This window comes from Vanessa atalanta, chromosome 6 (genome assembly GCF_905147765.1).
Source record: "Vanessa atalanta chromosome 6, ilVanAtal1.2, whole genome shotgun sequence".
NCBI lineage: Eukaryota > Metazoa > Arthropoda > Insecta > Lepidoptera > Nymphalidae > Vanessa > Vanessa atalanta.
This window is the reverse complement of record NC_061876.1, coordinates 5,222,815-5,241,061: the sequence shown is the minus strand read 5'-3', so window position 1 is coordinate 5,241,061 and position 18,247 is coordinate 5,222,815. Positions and strand designations below refer to the sequence as shown.

Genomic DNA, 18,247 nt, shown 5'->3' with positions numbered 1-18,247 from the left:
TAAATCATTATTTAATTACTCCGTTGACAGTTCATACCTTACTGGTGGCAGAGTGTGTAAAGTTTCTAGTCAATCTGCTTTATCGCTGCCTCTACTTTCGCTAGAGTGCATACGTTGGTAGTTAGGCGGACCGCGACCGATGGTAGCCGTGCCGGGCGTCGGCACGTCACCACGACTTCTCAGTGCACCTTCCAACCTATTAGCGAGGTTGGATTTGCCGCGAAGGAAACTAAAAGAAAAAAAAAACGATGTATTATAGCTGAATGAATACCATTCAAATTGATTATATATTTTGTATGTAATTTTATACAAATTTAATTATGCCAGCCATGAAACGTTCAAACACATAAATATATTTTATATTTAGAAGTTAAAATGTACCTCTCAAGTTTCTCAACACAGGCATCTTGATAGTCATGTATCCAGCGTACGCCGTTGAAGTGACACACGGCACGCATATCTTCGGGTAACTCCTCGGGTTCTGGCCACTCAAAGTTGTCGATAATTGGTACAATATTGCACTGTGATTGCAACGCTGCCACTATCTCCTGCAAACATTTATACGTTGCTTTAATGACAATTGTAATAAAAAAATTATCTACCTATTTATAAGAACCATACACCAACTACTAATTTCAAATTATATTTTACAAGCTTCTATTTAACTACACTATCACTGGGTAAAATCTTGTAACTGAATTTAAAAAAAGTCCTACCTAACAATTCGGAATGAACATTTTGGTGATAGTTTACTTTTTTTATCTTATATGTATTTTTAATTTATTTTTGTTATATTTAATAATCTAAACAGTAACGTTAGAGTATTAAGAAAGCTTACCCGATGAACCCAGTCTTTTTGTTCTGTATCATGCTTGCACCTTTCAAGGGCATTTGGTGTAAGGACCAACAAAAAGTGTTTGGCTTGACGTATGCTTCGGAGTAGGTTGTTGTCGAATTTGCCCGCTTCTAACCTCTCTACGTCGATGAATACAGTAAAACCTCGCACTTGTAGGTGAACTTTTAACAAACTCGCCAGTTGAGAACCGTTTGACCGACGATAGCTTACAAACACGTCCAATTTCTTTTCCATATTCTCTTCGCCTTTACTCAGCAAATTGTTTTCATATGCTGTTAATAACGTGTTTATTTTAAGGTACACAATTTACGAGCAGTGTCGTGGTGTAGGTATTTTATAGGGGAACCATTATATGAGTTAACGTAAACAAAATAAAAGACGCAGACTTTGAATTCGTAGCGAATGTGTCACAATGAATGATGGTTGTACTCACCTCGTATTGCGTTTAGAATTCGGAGTCGATGTATGCTATTAACTATCCGACACTCCACTTCTAGTTGTTCATCACTTAACCCTCGAATTGATTCTTTATCTACACCAGCATTTAACATTGAATATGTATAGATTGTGTATTCTGGACCAATGCCTTGTAAGAATTCATTTAAACTGCCCGTGTCACGTGAACTGTAGTCTGCCATTTTCTTTAATTGCTGAAGTTCTCTGGTGAATCTAAAAAAATAAGAGAATATATGTAAAAAAAACTTTTTGACTATGACTGAATGATGAATAGCAATAATTAAGAAATATTTGTATATTTTTTACCTTTTACGTTTGATTCCATTATGTAATCCGATGTCTTCTTTGAGATTGTCTTCAGTTATTTGTAATAATAAGTCTCCATCCACTCGACTCTCGTAGAAGTTAGTGGCGTATTCGGAAAAACCTATTTGTTTCACCCATTCTCGCACATCTTCTATTGACCAAAGAGGAACTTGTTGTGACAGCTTGTGAGGAACTTCCTCTCCTATGAGCCTTAATGCTTGTGCAGCGTATTTGGATGCAACCGCATTAGGGCAACTGGCTACTTTTTTCAATGACTCTATAGCACCGATTTCCCTAAAGATTTCTGTGTTGCCTTGCTGTTTCTTAATTCCGGCTTCCATACAAAAATGGAATGCAGCGAGGTTCCTTGCCTCTTCTCGCTTTGAACTCAGTACAGGGACTAACCTTTGCAGCCAGTTTTTACTCTGGCCGTGTGCATGTGCCAAATTAGATCGAGCAAACTCGGATGGATTATGCGTTGTAACGAATGGCTCTACTAAATCAAGAGTACCAGACTTTAGGACGGCGGCTTCTATTTCCTTATTCGCTACTAAAACAGCGATAGCTAAACATGCATAGTACTTAATATTATCATCATTGTGAAAAGCAAGAGGGAACAGCCACATCGGTACTGATCTCTTTATCATGGCTTCTTGATTTTCTGCACCACCATAAAGCGAAAGGTTAGCAAGGGCGGTGGCACAATGTCGAAGAGTTTCAATGTCATTTTTCCTGCATTCGAATAAAACTGCGTCTAAGCCACCGAGCTTAATAACGTCGCTACAAGTGCCTTCACTATGTTTGAACAAGTGTTCTAAAATTCCAGTACCTATTCTTGCGTGATCTACGGAGTTTGCATGTTTTGTACATACACAAGCGACATTCACGACTTTTTCAAGTCCGTTTTCAACGACATGAGCTCTGTTTTCTGTAGTAAGGCATTGTTCGAGAAGTTTAGCGGAGCAAAATTGTAAATCGGGATTATTTGATTCTAAGCAGTTGGCCATTAATATATCAAGACCACCAGAAGTTCGCAATGTATTGCATAAGGAGTAGCCCAATTCGTGTCCGTACGTCGGCACTGCCCATGCTCTTCTCAGCATTTCGTTTAGTTTGTTAAAGTGTGTGCATGCGTTTTTTAAATCTATTTGATTGTTTTTTACAGCGGTTATAAATGCGTTCACACGGTGAGAATATTTTTGTATCGCTGTTTCGACATCTTTTTGGTTCGAACTAGCATCTAATTTGTCTAAATCTTCAAATGTTAAGTTTGATAAGTCTTCATCACCAGGCTTAACTGTTCCATTCAATAATTGACTCATCTGAAAACATGGTATATTATAGTTTTATTAGCAGTGTTTTGGTGAATTAACACCTACGTCACGCCATAGCAAATAATAGTTAACGTATACATGCAATTTCATATTTTTTTTATTTTCAACACCGAGGAATTTAATTCAGTTTGATATCTAGAATATCAATTGAATTGAATTCCTATTCTAGAATCGTAATATTTCATTGAAATACTTATACTGGCAAAATTTTCACTGAAAACAAAAAGACTATGGCAATTACGTAAATAATCCATACTATAATAAAAAGTAGAAAATTTTATGTACCTGTGAGGATAACAGAGTTGATTTCGTAGTTAAGTTTTTGCTTGAAATGGTCATATTCGAGTGTGCGACACTTGAGTGCTCCTTGTGACTAAACATGCCGCTTGATGTTACTGTTTGTCGAGCTTGCGATGAAGCCATTGCCTTCTTCTCTGCACTGAATGCCTCCGTTTGCAACCGTGAACTTGTTGCAGACATGTTGTTCGCTTCCTGAGCTGTTACTTCTCCAGCTTGCAATGATCGCTTCTCCTAAAAACACACGTATTTTATAATTTCAGTTAAAAATTATATCAACTGCGCTAAAAGTAAACTATTAAACTCTGGAAAGTTCTTATGTGTATAGCCATGCTTATCACTAAATCACTTTTGTTTTGGCACTTTACACTGATACGTTATACAAATATTTGATATTTACAGGAATTATAATGCGCAAGTTCGGCTTTAGGCGTCTTTTTGAAGACATATTGGTTTAAAATTTATAAATTAAATTCTGAATTCGGACGCAGTGGGTATTCGCTCGTCTCAAGATGAAAACTACTTTTAAATTCAAAAGTACTGCGCGTCATAGCTCGGATTGTGTGGTGATTCGTTTCTATTGGATATAGGCCAATCGCACGGCACTCGTGGGCATCCGATGATAATTTTAAAGTTTGTGTACAGACGTCACGTTTTAGAAGGTCGATGAGTAAAATATTCCGGGGAAACGGACTCTCACCGAAGGATAAAACGGCTTCGGGGGAAAGCGTGCAAGGACGCCTCTCTGCACCGGCCAAGGGGCCGAACCCCCTCCAATAGACATTCCGCTTCTAAATTTAAATTATTCTATTCGTGTACCGAAACGCGCATGCGCAATAATTGACTTCCGCGTGTGCTCGCACGCACGACGGTCAGACTCTAACTGAGACAAGCATGGTGCGGTAAACGCAGCGATAAGCGCTCGCAGATAAATGAGCTCACCGCCCTCGGCGAACCTCCTCGCCGCAGCATCCTAGCCGTCCATGCCACTATTCGCGCGGCCATGGTATACTTGACATTGATAACAAAAATCGATCGCAATACTTTGATTATTTATTAACATTTAAAATTTCATGTGTTTTCGAGACAAGGAGCCGAAATCGACTGAGCTTGTTGTCGGTGCGGTAGGGAGACGTCACTTTAGACTATCGATCGAACGCCGCCAAGCGAGGTCGCGTCCTTCGGTCGCGCCTTGATGGCGGCTACAGAAAAGCCGGCACACACATTGTAAACGTATATTATTCCTTGCAAACGAAGGATATTATTGAAAAATATAGTTTTAAAGAAAAAATAAATGCTTACCTGATGATATGCAGCATTTTGTTCTGCAGTTAACCCCTCAGCTTGTAAAAGTCTATGTGACGCTCCGGCAGCACTGCGTTCCGCGTATTGCATATCCCCGTGTTGTAGCCGGCGCATCCTTGTACTGTTAGCTTCTGATTTTGATGCACTGTATCCGTCCGTAACAACTCGTGTAGAGCTCGCTGAAGTCATTCGAGCGGCACTGTATTTTAACTCGTTTGCGGCATTAGTCCCAACGGATGTAGCGTTACTTGCTAATAGACATTGCTTGTCAGGTGGCGGCGTGTCTGATTCTGGAAAGGTAACTAAAGGGCCATCTCCAGCCAAATCGCTCATGTCACTCATATCACCGATATCTCCCATTTCACTGAGATCTCTTATGTCAGATATATGCCGTTCCTTTATATCGTCTTGATCTACTATGTTCTCCATCGAGCTTCTTAATCTGTGAGTAAGAAAAATTGAGTTAAATTGAAACGAACCACTGAACAACAATTTAATTTCTTTAAAATGCGACGTTTTCAAAATGAACTTAATCTCTTTAATGTTCTTAAATTCGATTCTTCGAATAATCAGATTATTCAAATTGATCCCGCGAAACCGTACGTTGCTATTGTTTGTCGGCAGTAAACTACATACAAACGTGGAGCGGGGAAAACAGCGGGGGAGACTTGGCTTTGGGCCAAGGCCGCTCAGGTGAGCTAGAAACGGTGTTATCTTTAATAACCATTGACAGAACAATGAAAAACCTTATTACATAAAGAGAAATACGAAATTACTAGACAGTTTTAATTACCTTTGTCCGAAATTTAAAGCGGAATTGCTGAGTGTTTTCATTTCAGAAATTGAACTTTTTAATTCTGTGAGGTCTGACTTCATGGAACTAGCACGCTGTGACGAGCTCTGCACCCTCTGGCTCGTGACAGCACTGCTTGAAGTTGTACTAGACACCATCTGAAATAAATAAATCAATTTTTGACATTGCTAAATCCTAAATTTACATTCACTGTCTTCTTATTTCGTTTGAATCCGACGAAAACATTCGATTAAAAATACCTTTATCAATGTATTTTTGTATAATCGTAAATGTGTTCAGCTTATATGGGTTGTTTGCACAATATTTCACAAAAAACGGAAACACTGAGGCTGATAATACACTTCGTACACAGCCGTTATCTAGACAGGGACTGTTGAGTTCAGTGCCAATGCTACAGAAGTTCGTGCGGGCGTCACGCGTTTTGGCGCACTTGCGAGCAAGTTATACAGCCAGTACTATGTCAGAACAAAAATAGACTTATCCAAAAATAAAAAATCTATTTTTGATATTTCATTTCGAAATTTGTCGATTATTTATTAATAATAATGTAACATATATGATTCATCTTTTAGCTACCTAAATAAAAATTATAAACGAACTAGTCTAAGGATGCGTTGATAAAAAATTAAAATTTTTAATATCGTTATATAGGTACCTTACCTAACAGATGTCAACAATTTAGAGGAAATTAAGTAATAATTATATTACAAAATCATAATTTTGAAATGACAGGGATGTCGTGATTGAGAAGCAACACAATGATTCAGACCATGTGGGTGGGATGCATCAAAAGGCCTTGAACCTCGTAGCCAACGAATATGCAGAGGTGGTTGTTGCCGATTTGTCTAATATACCGGTTTTAAATATTACGATTTTTTTTTGTCGACGCGACGTACGACGTTTAGTCTAGCGCAAATGACATCGTGACTTTTAACACTATTTGACAAAAACACATGTTTAAAGATTTAACTAAGTTTACTATATTGAAGAAATAGTAAAATTATTTATCGATAGGTATATAACGTAGAAAAGTCATAAGTGCGAGCTTTACGAACTTTTGCGTTGCAGTCCAGTAGCCTTAACACAAGACGATTACTGCTTCTTTATAAATTAAATATTTATGTATCTTTAATTTAAATAACATTAAAAATGACACGATGGCTGACTTAGGAAGACCTTCGTCAAACACTATGTAGACGAAGCCGCGGTTTCAGGTAGTTCAAAATAAGTGTTATGTAAATCCAAAATTAACTGTACGAATGCTAATAAAAAAACAAACAATGCACGTTGATCAAGGACAAACGTAATAGGAGGATGGAATCAGGTACAAATTACTTAAACACATTAAAATAATGACGGGATTAGTTCTTGTAAGGCTTACGGGTATTATTATTGTTTCAGTATAATTATAATAATCTATATGACGGTAATTAATAATTGCATTGCATTCCAAACAGCGCAATGAGACTACGAATTCACGATGTATTTATTTCCTTGTTTTATAAAAAGCTTCAACACCGTAAACCGTTTGCATGATTATAAAAAAGTTACTTTCCGGGCCATAAAATAAATGTACAGAAAAATAAATTTCAGTTTTTTTCGTTTAATGCATGAAATAAAAACAAATTAACAAACACATATGATTTTATGATATTAGTGCGTATATTATTTTCTGTGAGAGCGGCTTTAATTTAGTTTTGTGGTTTCGCGACATGAATTTTAATTTCTTTAGGGCTTGACTTTGTCTCTATGTCTCTTGTTTAAGTATTTGATATATTCTTATGCCGCAAATAGCTACGAAGTTTCCAAACGATATCAACCAATATGTGTTTAGTTTATTTTTAATGTCTCTTCTGGTGTAAACAGTAGGGTTGGCAACAAATGAATTGATATATAGTAAATTATTACTTTCCTCTCAACATTTTTTTTTTATGATTAATAATATATAAGACATGCTGTGAAAGTTCTATTTTTAAATATATCTTTAATATCTTATCCGTGTTATCGAGATAATCCAATACATATATTATTTTTAGTAGGTACTCTTGTTCATAAAATATACAATTATAGTAAACTTTAAAGTTGCGTAGGTGATATGATTGTGTATTACTCGCAGCAAATGTTTGTTAAAATGTTTAATATAATAATAAAAACCCAATCTTTATTCAAATAGTATATGTAATTTACAAAAACCGGTAATAAAACGTAAAACTTTAAGCACTAGTAACGTTCACTCAGTTAAAGTTAAATACGTTTCAATATTTGATAAATACCGTAATTGAAATTATTTTGAATTATATTTTTAAGGGTATATATAATATTTAACAATACGTAATGTCCTACGTTACGCCATGTCGTGAGGTTTTTTCGTTTTGTGGCTCACTGCCAACACAGATACTGCGGGTACACGCACACGGAGCAATCATTACTAGTAGATTTATCGTAAACAGAATTCATGTTCGGGTTCGGTATAAATATATCGGTTTTCCAGTCATTAAGAAAGCGAACATTATTTTAATTTAACTTAGAAAATATTACAAATGCAACAGTTTGTTATTTAAAATCTACTCTACTCTCTAAAATTTCGTATAAAAGTCGATTATCGTCGAATAAAACTTATATATTAAGTAACTTAAAGCGATTAGCGAAGCCGTCTGGTTATTAGCAGCTGGTATTCGTAAAGCGAATACAAAAACGTTTGAAATTTACCAAATGATTGCTGATAATGTTATCATAATTTATTACTTCTTACAACAATTGATTTTCATGCTAATTCTAACACAAAGACATGTTAAAATCTTAATGATAATAACGGATACCGTTGACCTTGACGACGATAATTCCAAGTAGTTCTAACAATAGGTATACGCATCCCATATTGTTGCTCCGTGGAGCATTTGTTTTATTTTATTTATTTTTCTCGTAACTCGCGCTCGTCGAATTCAAAATAAACTGGCAATTTTATGAACCAACCGAGGCCGGAGCCGAAATAACCCGTGTTCTATATTTAAACATATACTAGCAAGCATTTCTATAACATATCAGATAAAAGGTCCTAAAACGTGAATTGATAAAAAATATTAAGTAACATACGTACGTCGTACATATATTGAATTATAGAATTATAAATAAATTATAGTACCGTATGTAGGGTCTAATGTTGTCAGTAATTACTTTGTTGTTAGCTTATTTTTCTAAATTAGTCTTTAATGTATGTATTGCTCAAAGTATCGAGTTCGCCTTGATCTTTCCAACCTTAAATCATTTACATTGGATAAACAGGCTTAATGCAAGATTTCACGCTTGTCAAAACTAATCAAAATCAACGCTATAAATTATATTGTGATTGTTCCAGTGTTTGCGATGTGTTAACGATTTCTCGAGGTATTTAACTTATACTAAATAGACAAATCAAAACATTTATTTAACAAAAATATGTATGTACTTTTGAATAGTCGAGCGTTATCATCGGTTAGGAATTTGGGCTTTACCGTGTAGAACCAGCAAAAACGCAGTAGTTACTCTTTTTTTTAAATTACCTAATAGAATATCATCATAATAATCAGTCTGTATCAGTCCACTGCTGGACATAGGCCTCCCCCAAGGCGCACCATTGAGCCCGACCTTCGGCCCTTCTGATTCACTTTCTACCAGACACCTTTCGTATATAACAGCTCCACCGTGTCATAGGGTGTCCTACACTACGTTTGCAGATTCGCGGTCTCCACTCTCGAACCTTCTTGATTATTTTATTTTTTTATTTAATTAATTTAATTTTCACCTATACTAGAATATAACAACATACAATTAGTTTCTTTTAATTCCTATACTAAATCCAGTAATAATTAAATACATGTCCTTTTGTCAAATGGATATTCTTTAACGGTGTAACAAGCTTTACTAAAAAGTACAACATTTTTTACAACTAATTTAAGCTTACTTCGCGGCAGCTCAATTAAAGACTGCGGATTTTTATTAAATATGCGTATATATTTTCAAGGCACATATGACTTTTGTGTTCGAGTAACTGTAAGCGCTATTATATGAATGATTTTATATGTTGACCGAGAACTTTCGTTGTAACGAATAATAACAGAAGGCAGTATTCAAATTAGCCACTAGACCAACGAGGCAGTCAATCAAGTGAAAATTTACATATAAATATAGACATGTCGTTTTAATTTTTATTTTTATACGTTTTAATATATTAATGATTTAACGAAATAACAAAGTTTGTTCACGAGTAAATATAAGCCTAATTTTAATTGTTAATTAACTGAAATTGTTAATTAAAAGGTTCACTAACGCAAAACGAAAGTTATGTTGAATGTTTCTAAATTTTGGGTAGGTTGAAATTTATTATGAAAATTAAGAACTTAATTAAAAAATTAAATTTATTATTTTTTATATAACCTGTTTGTTATTGTTACCTGTGTTCTGTTTACAATTACAATTAGTGATGTCCCTGACTTTTGATCTAGACAAATCTGTGCTGCAGAAGTCAGTAATACCTAATACTTAGTGTCTATACTAAGAGGTGTTTTGACAGTTATGCGTTTATTATTGTATCAATAGTATTGTTTTGTACTTTTTAATAAAAAGGTTTTAATTAAAATGTATTAATTGATATTGGCTTATTATTTATTTAAAGATTTTCAGCATCTATTTTATGTAATACATTTTAATGTTTTATTTTATATTTGTTATGAATTAGTTTCAAGTATGATTTTAAGTTTTCAAAATCAACTTTATTCAATACAAAATAAAATCTAAAATAAAACTATTAATTAAATGTAAAGCTACACTCGGTATGATTCTGATGTTCTAATAATAAACTCAGTAGTTTATGTCTATTATGATGTCAACTATTAATGATAGGATTTAATTACATCATATATAAAATCAACGTATACTATCTTCTGTCATAGCTATCGCTACCGCTAGTATATCGCCTTAACGTCTCAAATTATAGTTACAAAAGCGAAACGAAAAAACGAATATTGTACAAACTACAAACAAACAATACCCCTTGGTATTGTTTGTTTGTAGGGGTTAATTTCCGGAACTATGAAACAATTCTAAAAAAGAACACTGGTAGGAAGTTTACATTATTCCTTAATGGCTATAAATTTTTATACTCGAAGGTGAGATGGATTGCTAGTATTATATGTATAGCAAATGTCTCTCCTAAGCGTTCCTCATATTGTAAAAGTTATATATACTCTAATCCAACCATAAGAGGAGAAAAGCTAAATAAATAACATTTAACAGCAACTGAACGCGATATCGTTGGTCGAGAGCTTGATTAATATGTGACATTTACTATGGACTTCCTAAAATCTGGCGTTTCGAACGTCGTCGACGAAACTGTTATCGTAATTTTGGACGTAAAATTAAAGTTGATATAAGAAGTAAAGTGTAAAGGTGTCGTATTATAAGTAAATATATATTAATCATAAACTCTTAGTAGTGCACAATATAGCTGGGTTATTAGCAAACCCCATGAAATACGTAAATCTAAGGTTTTTTTTAGCTTTATTCCTACTTCGATTGGAATAAGCTATATATTATATATGTTAAGTAGATTTAGTTAGTTAAAACAAAAAAGTACTCGTCATATATCTATCTAATTAATTATACTATTTAAATTTAGCACCCATAATAACCTAGTATAAAATCCGAACCGTATAAGACAAGTGAAAACATTTATCATTGTGTTAAAATGTCAATTACTTGTTGTTTTAAAGAGCTTGTGACCTGTGTGTTGAGAGTCTGGTTCTGGCGGGCGAGGCTGCTCTTCTTCAGGTTCTCCATCACAGATGCCAGGTCCTTGGCGCTGCCGTTGGACTTTAAACTGTTGCTGCCATCCAAGGAGAATTCTGGTATCTGAAAGAAAAATATATAGATGAATAAATTATCGGTCAATAGGCACAGATTTATGTATATAATAAGAAAAGGGTAAATCAAATTAGCCCGAGTCCAGGGTGCTCGGTCTGATGGGACCTAATAAATAATAACGCCGACAAACGATGGCCCCTTATTTCTAAATGAGCTTTAAAGCGTGTGACCAAGTGTAGGCTACTCTCTGATCAATATAAATGAAGAACTTATGGTCTATATTTCTATAGATATGCTATATATTGTTCTTCTAAATGATTTGCTTACGGAAATTGTTTATTTTTATTGAAAAAGGGTCTCCAATGAACTATCTAGTTTTAGCCTGCTCTACATTATAGGGGCAGGTACGTATTTATTTTTTCATAATTTAATAATATGTCAATCACAATTCATCTGCTTTATCGTAATTGTAAAAATAAAAAATTCAAAAAAAATATGTATATAGCGTTCTCGATAATGATATAAATGTTATCATTTATTGACTGATAATATTTTATCCATATTAAGTATATAAAATATAAACTGGGAGAATTATTATCTTCGTAAAGTTATCTCAGTTTTTATAACCTAATTAGAAACAATAAAACCGACAGCACTGCTTTATAAAACATTGTAAAATTTCGCAATCTGATATGATAAATGTTGATTGTACGAGTATACAATAGATGTAGCCTTCGCATCTACCTATATAACAACTTTATTGCTTTCTGGGAATCTGTTTAGAATTCAGCGCAAGGACAATCAGCAGCACTTAGCGGACCGTTGATAGGGTCAAAGGAACCATTGGTATAATGTATAATCTATGCATGAGTCATCGGAGTCTCCAATAATTGTCTATCACAAACACAGCTCATGTATTTGAGTGTAGAACACTAGGAAACGCGATTTGAATACTGATCGCCCCGCCTACAAAAGTCAACACTCCACACCGAGACTCCAAAACGCCAACGCAATCGAAATACGCCAGTCAACAGTCACTAAACAATGGCCCTTAATCAGAGGCATAACAAAAGACAGAAATGTGGAAACGATTAGATCGGATCGTGGTTTCGTAGTAATCGTAATCAATCAAATCGAGCGAATCTTACAGAATTGAAATAAATTTGAAGCGACGTAATTCTATTATCGATTTTACAATTGTAAAGATAATGTAATAATGCTTTAATTGGTTTATGACAACATCACTGATTGCATGTACGGAGAATCCGTTGAAGATGCGCGTGACGCGGCCTGACGTGTTCAGCTGATGTCATAGCTCGCGGAGCGCCGGCGGCAGAGCGACGTCATCGCTATACGAAACTATTAATATGTATAATAAAAATGTAACAGAGTTATGTATCAAGTGTTTATTGAAATGATTAATCGTTATGAACATTATTTGATGAGAACATTAAACGTATCGTTATTACAGTCAGTGCAACAAGTTGACACAATGATCTTTATATTTCTTAGAATAATGATTAAACTAGATTCGTAATAATTAATTATACTATAGTAGATATGGAATAATAAGATATATAACTACAGATACGAGCCATCCAGGCTCAATGGTATAAAGTCGTAAGTTCAAAACATCTATACACACATTCACATCTATTCCTGTTATGTAAAGTCTAAAACCTTTTGTAGAGAAATACGTGCTTAGTATGAAAACTATTTGAGTTTTCATAGCTTCTATGAAAGCATATATATCACTTATAACTTGCATAACAATTTGTATTTTCACGTCACAGATGATATGTTATCGAGTGTTTTATTTTTTTACTGTAACTATTTTCTCAACTTCTACATTATAAGATCCGGTGCGAAACGCTTATCATATAAAGTCATATAGACACGATTACATAATGATTTCATTGATAACTTTGCTGATGCCCTGAGTCAAGGATGAGTAATATATGTCGAAGCAAAAAAGACGAGATCTCCGTCAAAACAGGTCAATTGTGGTGATCGTGACTCATATTTCTTAGTATCGTCGTCACAATTCCAGATACGAAGCATAGGTTACGTTAGGGCACGTCACAAGCATCATATTGCTGTGATCATATGTTGTAATACAATTGTCATTTTTCAATTACCATTGTTAAACGAAGGATGTCATGAGTTTGACGTCAATGTCTGTATTTTTGTATGACTGATCGTAGCTACCGAGTGCATTGAACTGATTTGATAATAGGAATAGTTCTTAACAAAATAAGATAATATATGATCTCTGGTCAGCTGTTTTAAGACCATCAGATCCTCTTGTAATCGTGGAAGGTATTCGGTTTTTTTTTATTAAATGTAATGTTAACAATATTACTTTTCCAAAATATAATGTTTAAAAACGTGGTTAGCTATATTTCTGTATTCTTCTAAACATCTTATATATTAATAGCGTCAGCTGATTTTTAACCCCGTGAATATCGGACGATAAGCCCCTAAGATACGGGTTCTCCTAGTTTAGGGGTACAAGGCCTCTTTGATGTATGTGATTTGATGTATTAACAAAAAATATATTTGATTTGATATTTGATAGCTGCACATAAAAATTCTGTTACCGTCTCATTTTGAAGAGCAGAATGTGCAGGAAATAAACGATGATTCTTAATTACAATTTACTTAATTGTTACTATTTAACAAATAATTAATTTTAGAGAGTGGTACAAACATACTGGCCGGCTAGAGAGCACTACTACGGACCGAGTATGAAAAAATAAATAAAAACGTAAACCAAATTAAAGTAAATTGCTTTCGACAAACTCCAATTCTAATTGAATATAATACGTAGGTACTATTTGACATTTAAAAAAAAAACATTTAAATAAAGTTTTATAATTTTGGCGCCAAGTATAATTGAGTCACTGAAATGAAATAAAACCTAAAAACATAAAACCTGTCATAGGTTTCGAAATTCCAAAAAAAAACTTTTCTAAAAACGCGAAGTTTCGCGGGAGACCCACTTGTTATAATAAAAATGTAAAAAAGTTTTTTTTTTTTATTGGAACTAAGATGTTATATTCTTTTTGGATGTAGTTACACTGGAAACAGGAACACAATAATGCTAAGTATTGCTGTTTGGCGGTAGAATATGTGAAAAATGGGATTTACTTACAAATGAGGTTATTTAGCTACACAACCGTAACCGAACCCAATAAAAAATGTGTTTATTATAATTTTGAATTTGCATTGTGTTACACTTATAGAGTGTAGGTAATTGTTTTTATTCTGTGGGTGATACCAAATAATAGCCTACAAATAAATTATATAACAATATGCGTTACATAGTAAATAAAAATCAATTATTCGTAACTGAATTTATCCGAATCAATTGCATAATCCGAAATAATTTCGTATCCGTAACCGTATCTGAGAGAGTTTAAATATTATTCATATATCCGTATGGCATTCAATAACATCCCGGTATCTACCCAGACGGACTGGCACAAGACTTACCACATACATATTATTAAACATTGAAATATTAAATTGAATGATGTTCACCTCATGTGTTTACAAGTTCGTTTATACCTAACGATGCAATGTTAAGCAATTATGGGAAAAAATATAGTAATTCCAGAGGTTACATAACAATAAACATTATAAAATCTAGATATCAATGTATGTTTAGACTTAAAAATACAGACTTCGTATCTTTGAAGATTATGGTAAGCTTAAGGTATGTGACCAAGGTGCGAAATCGAAATAATTCTATGTGGGCGAAGCCTGCCTTATACAGCGTTAAAACAAACAGCAAGTATGTACATGAATATGCTTTTTGTAACAACACTGAAGAGAGGATTTAAGAGGAATTCTAAAGATCACTGGTTCAAGTCTGGGATATAATTCAGTATTAGCTATCATATCTACACTTTGACTTATCTATCGATCAGATATCTGCTCTAAGAAAAGAATAATACGATTTTGAAAAACAGCGATTTATATTCCTGTAAATCACGGCTAAAAATAAATTACTCATTGAAAACATACATATAATTTAAGTTAATTATCTTTAGTGAACAAAATAATGTTTGTCTATGCGTCCTATTCATCAGATAGAGATGAAAATCCCGAGGTGTTCGGTATAGGAAAGGGAATGCCATGGGCAAAAAAATAACCAAAGTACTTAAAATGTGTTATGTGATCCTTAAAAGTTATAGTCGAGTTAGATAAAATGATTATTTATTTAAATTTAAAATATATATAATAGCAATGCGATAATCTATGCAAGAGAAATTTGAGTAAAGCTTTTTTTGGCTGTCTCATATAACAGCTATAAGTAACATTTTGTACGATGCGCAGAACTCGTGCGGGTCGTATTTCGACCTATATTTCTTAATTAATAAGTCATTCGATTTGAATTTATTTAACTTAATTTAATATTTAATTATTTCGATTTGAATAAGTTATACAAATCGATGATGAAGTAAACTCATTTCGAATTTCGTTACATTTAACGTGGATCAGTTAATCATCTTTTATTTATTCAGTTTTTTAATTGTTTATTTAAGATGTGATTAATTCATTAACAACTTTGGACCCTCTCTATCATTTGTCGTAATAATATTGTACTTAATACAGTAAGAAGAAAACATATTTATTTAATTAAAGTCGACATAATGATTAATTCTACAGTTGCCTGTATTTAAACATTCGAACCCCTAAAGTAACTATTTATTAGTTAAATTATATATAGATGATAAAAGAATAAGCACACGCATATTTTGTTATTAGTGACGTCAAAATAATTAAATCTTGCCAGTGCGTTGCCAAGCATGATATTAAAATTGCTATCTCTCTACCAATAACTTATTTCCTATTTTTTTATACTTTGGTGTGCACTAAAGTATACTTGAACCTAATTATGCCTATTATATTCTAAAGCGATATAAACTTTATATGATTGCGAAGCTACGACAGGAGATACAGTAACAAAATTTAAATACAGGCTTAATCAGTCTAATCTTTAAGTAACTATGTTATCCCGATATGGTGATTAGACACTTGGATCTCAACCAAAGGTTACGACTTTCAACCGACCAAGCGTTGATTTTTCATGTGCTTTATTATTATTTGTAATTCATGTTTAGCGTTGAAGACATTACGAGGAAATCATGCGTAAGCATGTATCGGACTAAATTCTTCGATTAGTATATCCCCCCACCGAAGAGAAAGAGCAGACTGTAATCTTTATCCTTATGTTGTAGTGGACGCATTGTACCAGCATATACTACAATTTATTCCGCACAATCATAACTTATTTGTAAATAGGATTTATTTGTAATATAAATGAAATTTAAAAAAATGCATTATAACTACAATTATTTCCAACCGCAGATATCATTTGAATTGTTTTAATAAGAATCAATTGTGATAATCCGAATACCAAATATAGAATGAGTTATATTATTCGTAATAAAGGAAGTACTTCAGAACGAAAGTGTTTGCATCGGATAATATTTTATTATCGATATGTATGGCCAACAACTGCATTTATCGTAAATAATAGTAGATAACAAAATTCCAAAGCGACTGCATTCAATAGAAATATTACCGTTCACTGCGAGGACTTAAAAGAATTCCGATGTTGACAATCAGAACATAAATAAAATGTAGAAAACGACCTAAAAGACAAATAAGACGATGCCTATTCTCCTCATGCGGAGAGTGCTTATTTCTTGGCAGAGCTTTCACAGCTGCAGCCATTCTCTGCATATCCATTTGCACGTTTAGGTGGACCTTATGTAAGTTATTATAGAGATTATATTTGCTTGTAGTTTAAGATGCAATAAGTATGGCGATATTCTAGGTTAGTGCCAGATGCACTATGTAGTCATGCAGGGACATTGTTGATGGAGGTCAGTTTTGCATGCACAATAAACGCAACTGCGATGAGCGTGTAGCTGTTATATAATTGTTGAATACAAATTGTCACGATGTACTATACTTGCAATGTTTCAATATATTATAAAATAAAATTTAAGTGGTTATTTACACGGAATATATCGGTCAAAACAGTTAAATTTTATATAACACTACGCAGTCGTAAACTTAATTTAATAAGCGGAACAACAGGTCCTTTGATTTAGCATTTATTAACATACATTTTATTGCAAATAAGATTATATATAATTTAATTTGTACGATAATATTATATGATAGGGTAGGGTATCATTTTTATGTATCGTCCTAAGCACCTATTAAAATTCTATAGTGGGTAAGCAAGTAATTCATTGCATATGCCGGGTGTATTTTAAACCTACTCGTCTCTTGCTATTTTTATAAACTACCTATAACTAAAATAGAAAAAGTTACAAGAGTAGACACCGGCGTCAGTTCCTTCACAAGTATTTGGAAGGATTTTCCTTTAAGTCATAAAGCAATATAATCTGTACAAAACGAACGCGATTACAATTGATTTTAAATTCCAATGTCCAAGTAGAGTTTGTTTTCATTATGCCCATGATATTTTATCGCAAATCGCTTGCACTAATTACACTTTATAAACAACGTTTAACATAATCAGTTCGAATGTAAGGGAATTTTACTCAATACAGTCGAATAATAAATTCTACGAAATATATCAAATGCATAACGTACTTGCAATGAGGATGCAGGCTAGTCAGTATCCACGTCGCACAATGGTGCCAGTTTTAGAAGTATAGGAGCCGAACATAATGGTTTTACCTTGCGTTTTGCAAACGACTAGATCTTTTGCACTGAATAAACTGTCCATTTAATACAATTCACATGATTCAAATGGTAATTTCTCTGTAATGTCTCTTGTTATCTATCGAGAGCACTGTCAATCACTTATCGTCATCACAAGCGAACCGCGTCGCGTGTTGTGTTAGACTATAGAGTTAAAAATACGTGCCAACTTGACGGCGGTTGCGGCGTGACTGCCTTGCTACTACACTAGCCGGCCGGCCGATCGCAAACTTTAACTGGCGACCACAATGGCTAATTAGAATGGCGAGCACAGCGGGGCGAGGACCGAGA

The 18,247-nt window shown here is 33.8% G+C and overlaps 1 protein-coding gene across 6 annotated transcripts in view; it reads right to left on the bottom strand.

The window, feature by feature from the left end:
* Positions 1-18,247, bottom strand: part of LOC125064959 (NAD(+) hydrolase sarm1) — a 79,519-nt gene that overhangs the window by 181 nt on the left and 61,091 nt on the right. For 5 of the 6 annotated variants that reach the window (XM_047672301.1, XM_047672304.1, XM_047672305.1 and 2 more), the window contains 9 exons: positions 11,102-11,254; positions 5,348-5,505; positions 4,552-4,996; positions 3,238-3,483; positions 1,619-2,940; positions 1,290-1,525; positions 839-1,128; positions 382-548; positions 38-229 (listed from right to left, as the gene is read on the bottom strand). In XM_047672301.1, the coding sequence (XP_047528257.1) occupies positions 70-229; positions 382-548; positions 839-1,128; positions 1,290-1,525; positions 1,619-2,940; positions 3,238-3,483; positions 4,552-4,996; positions 5,348-5,505; positions 11,102-11,254 (3,177 nt within the window). In that variant the 3' untranslated portion in view covers positions 38-69. The remainder of the gene's footprint in view (positions 1-37; positions 230-381; positions 549-838; positions 1,129-1,289; positions 1,526-1,618; positions 2,941-3,237; positions 3,484-4,551; positions 4,997-5,347; positions 5,506-11,101; positions 11,255-18,247) is intronic. The other variant, XM_047672302.1, reaches the window with a different exon arrangement.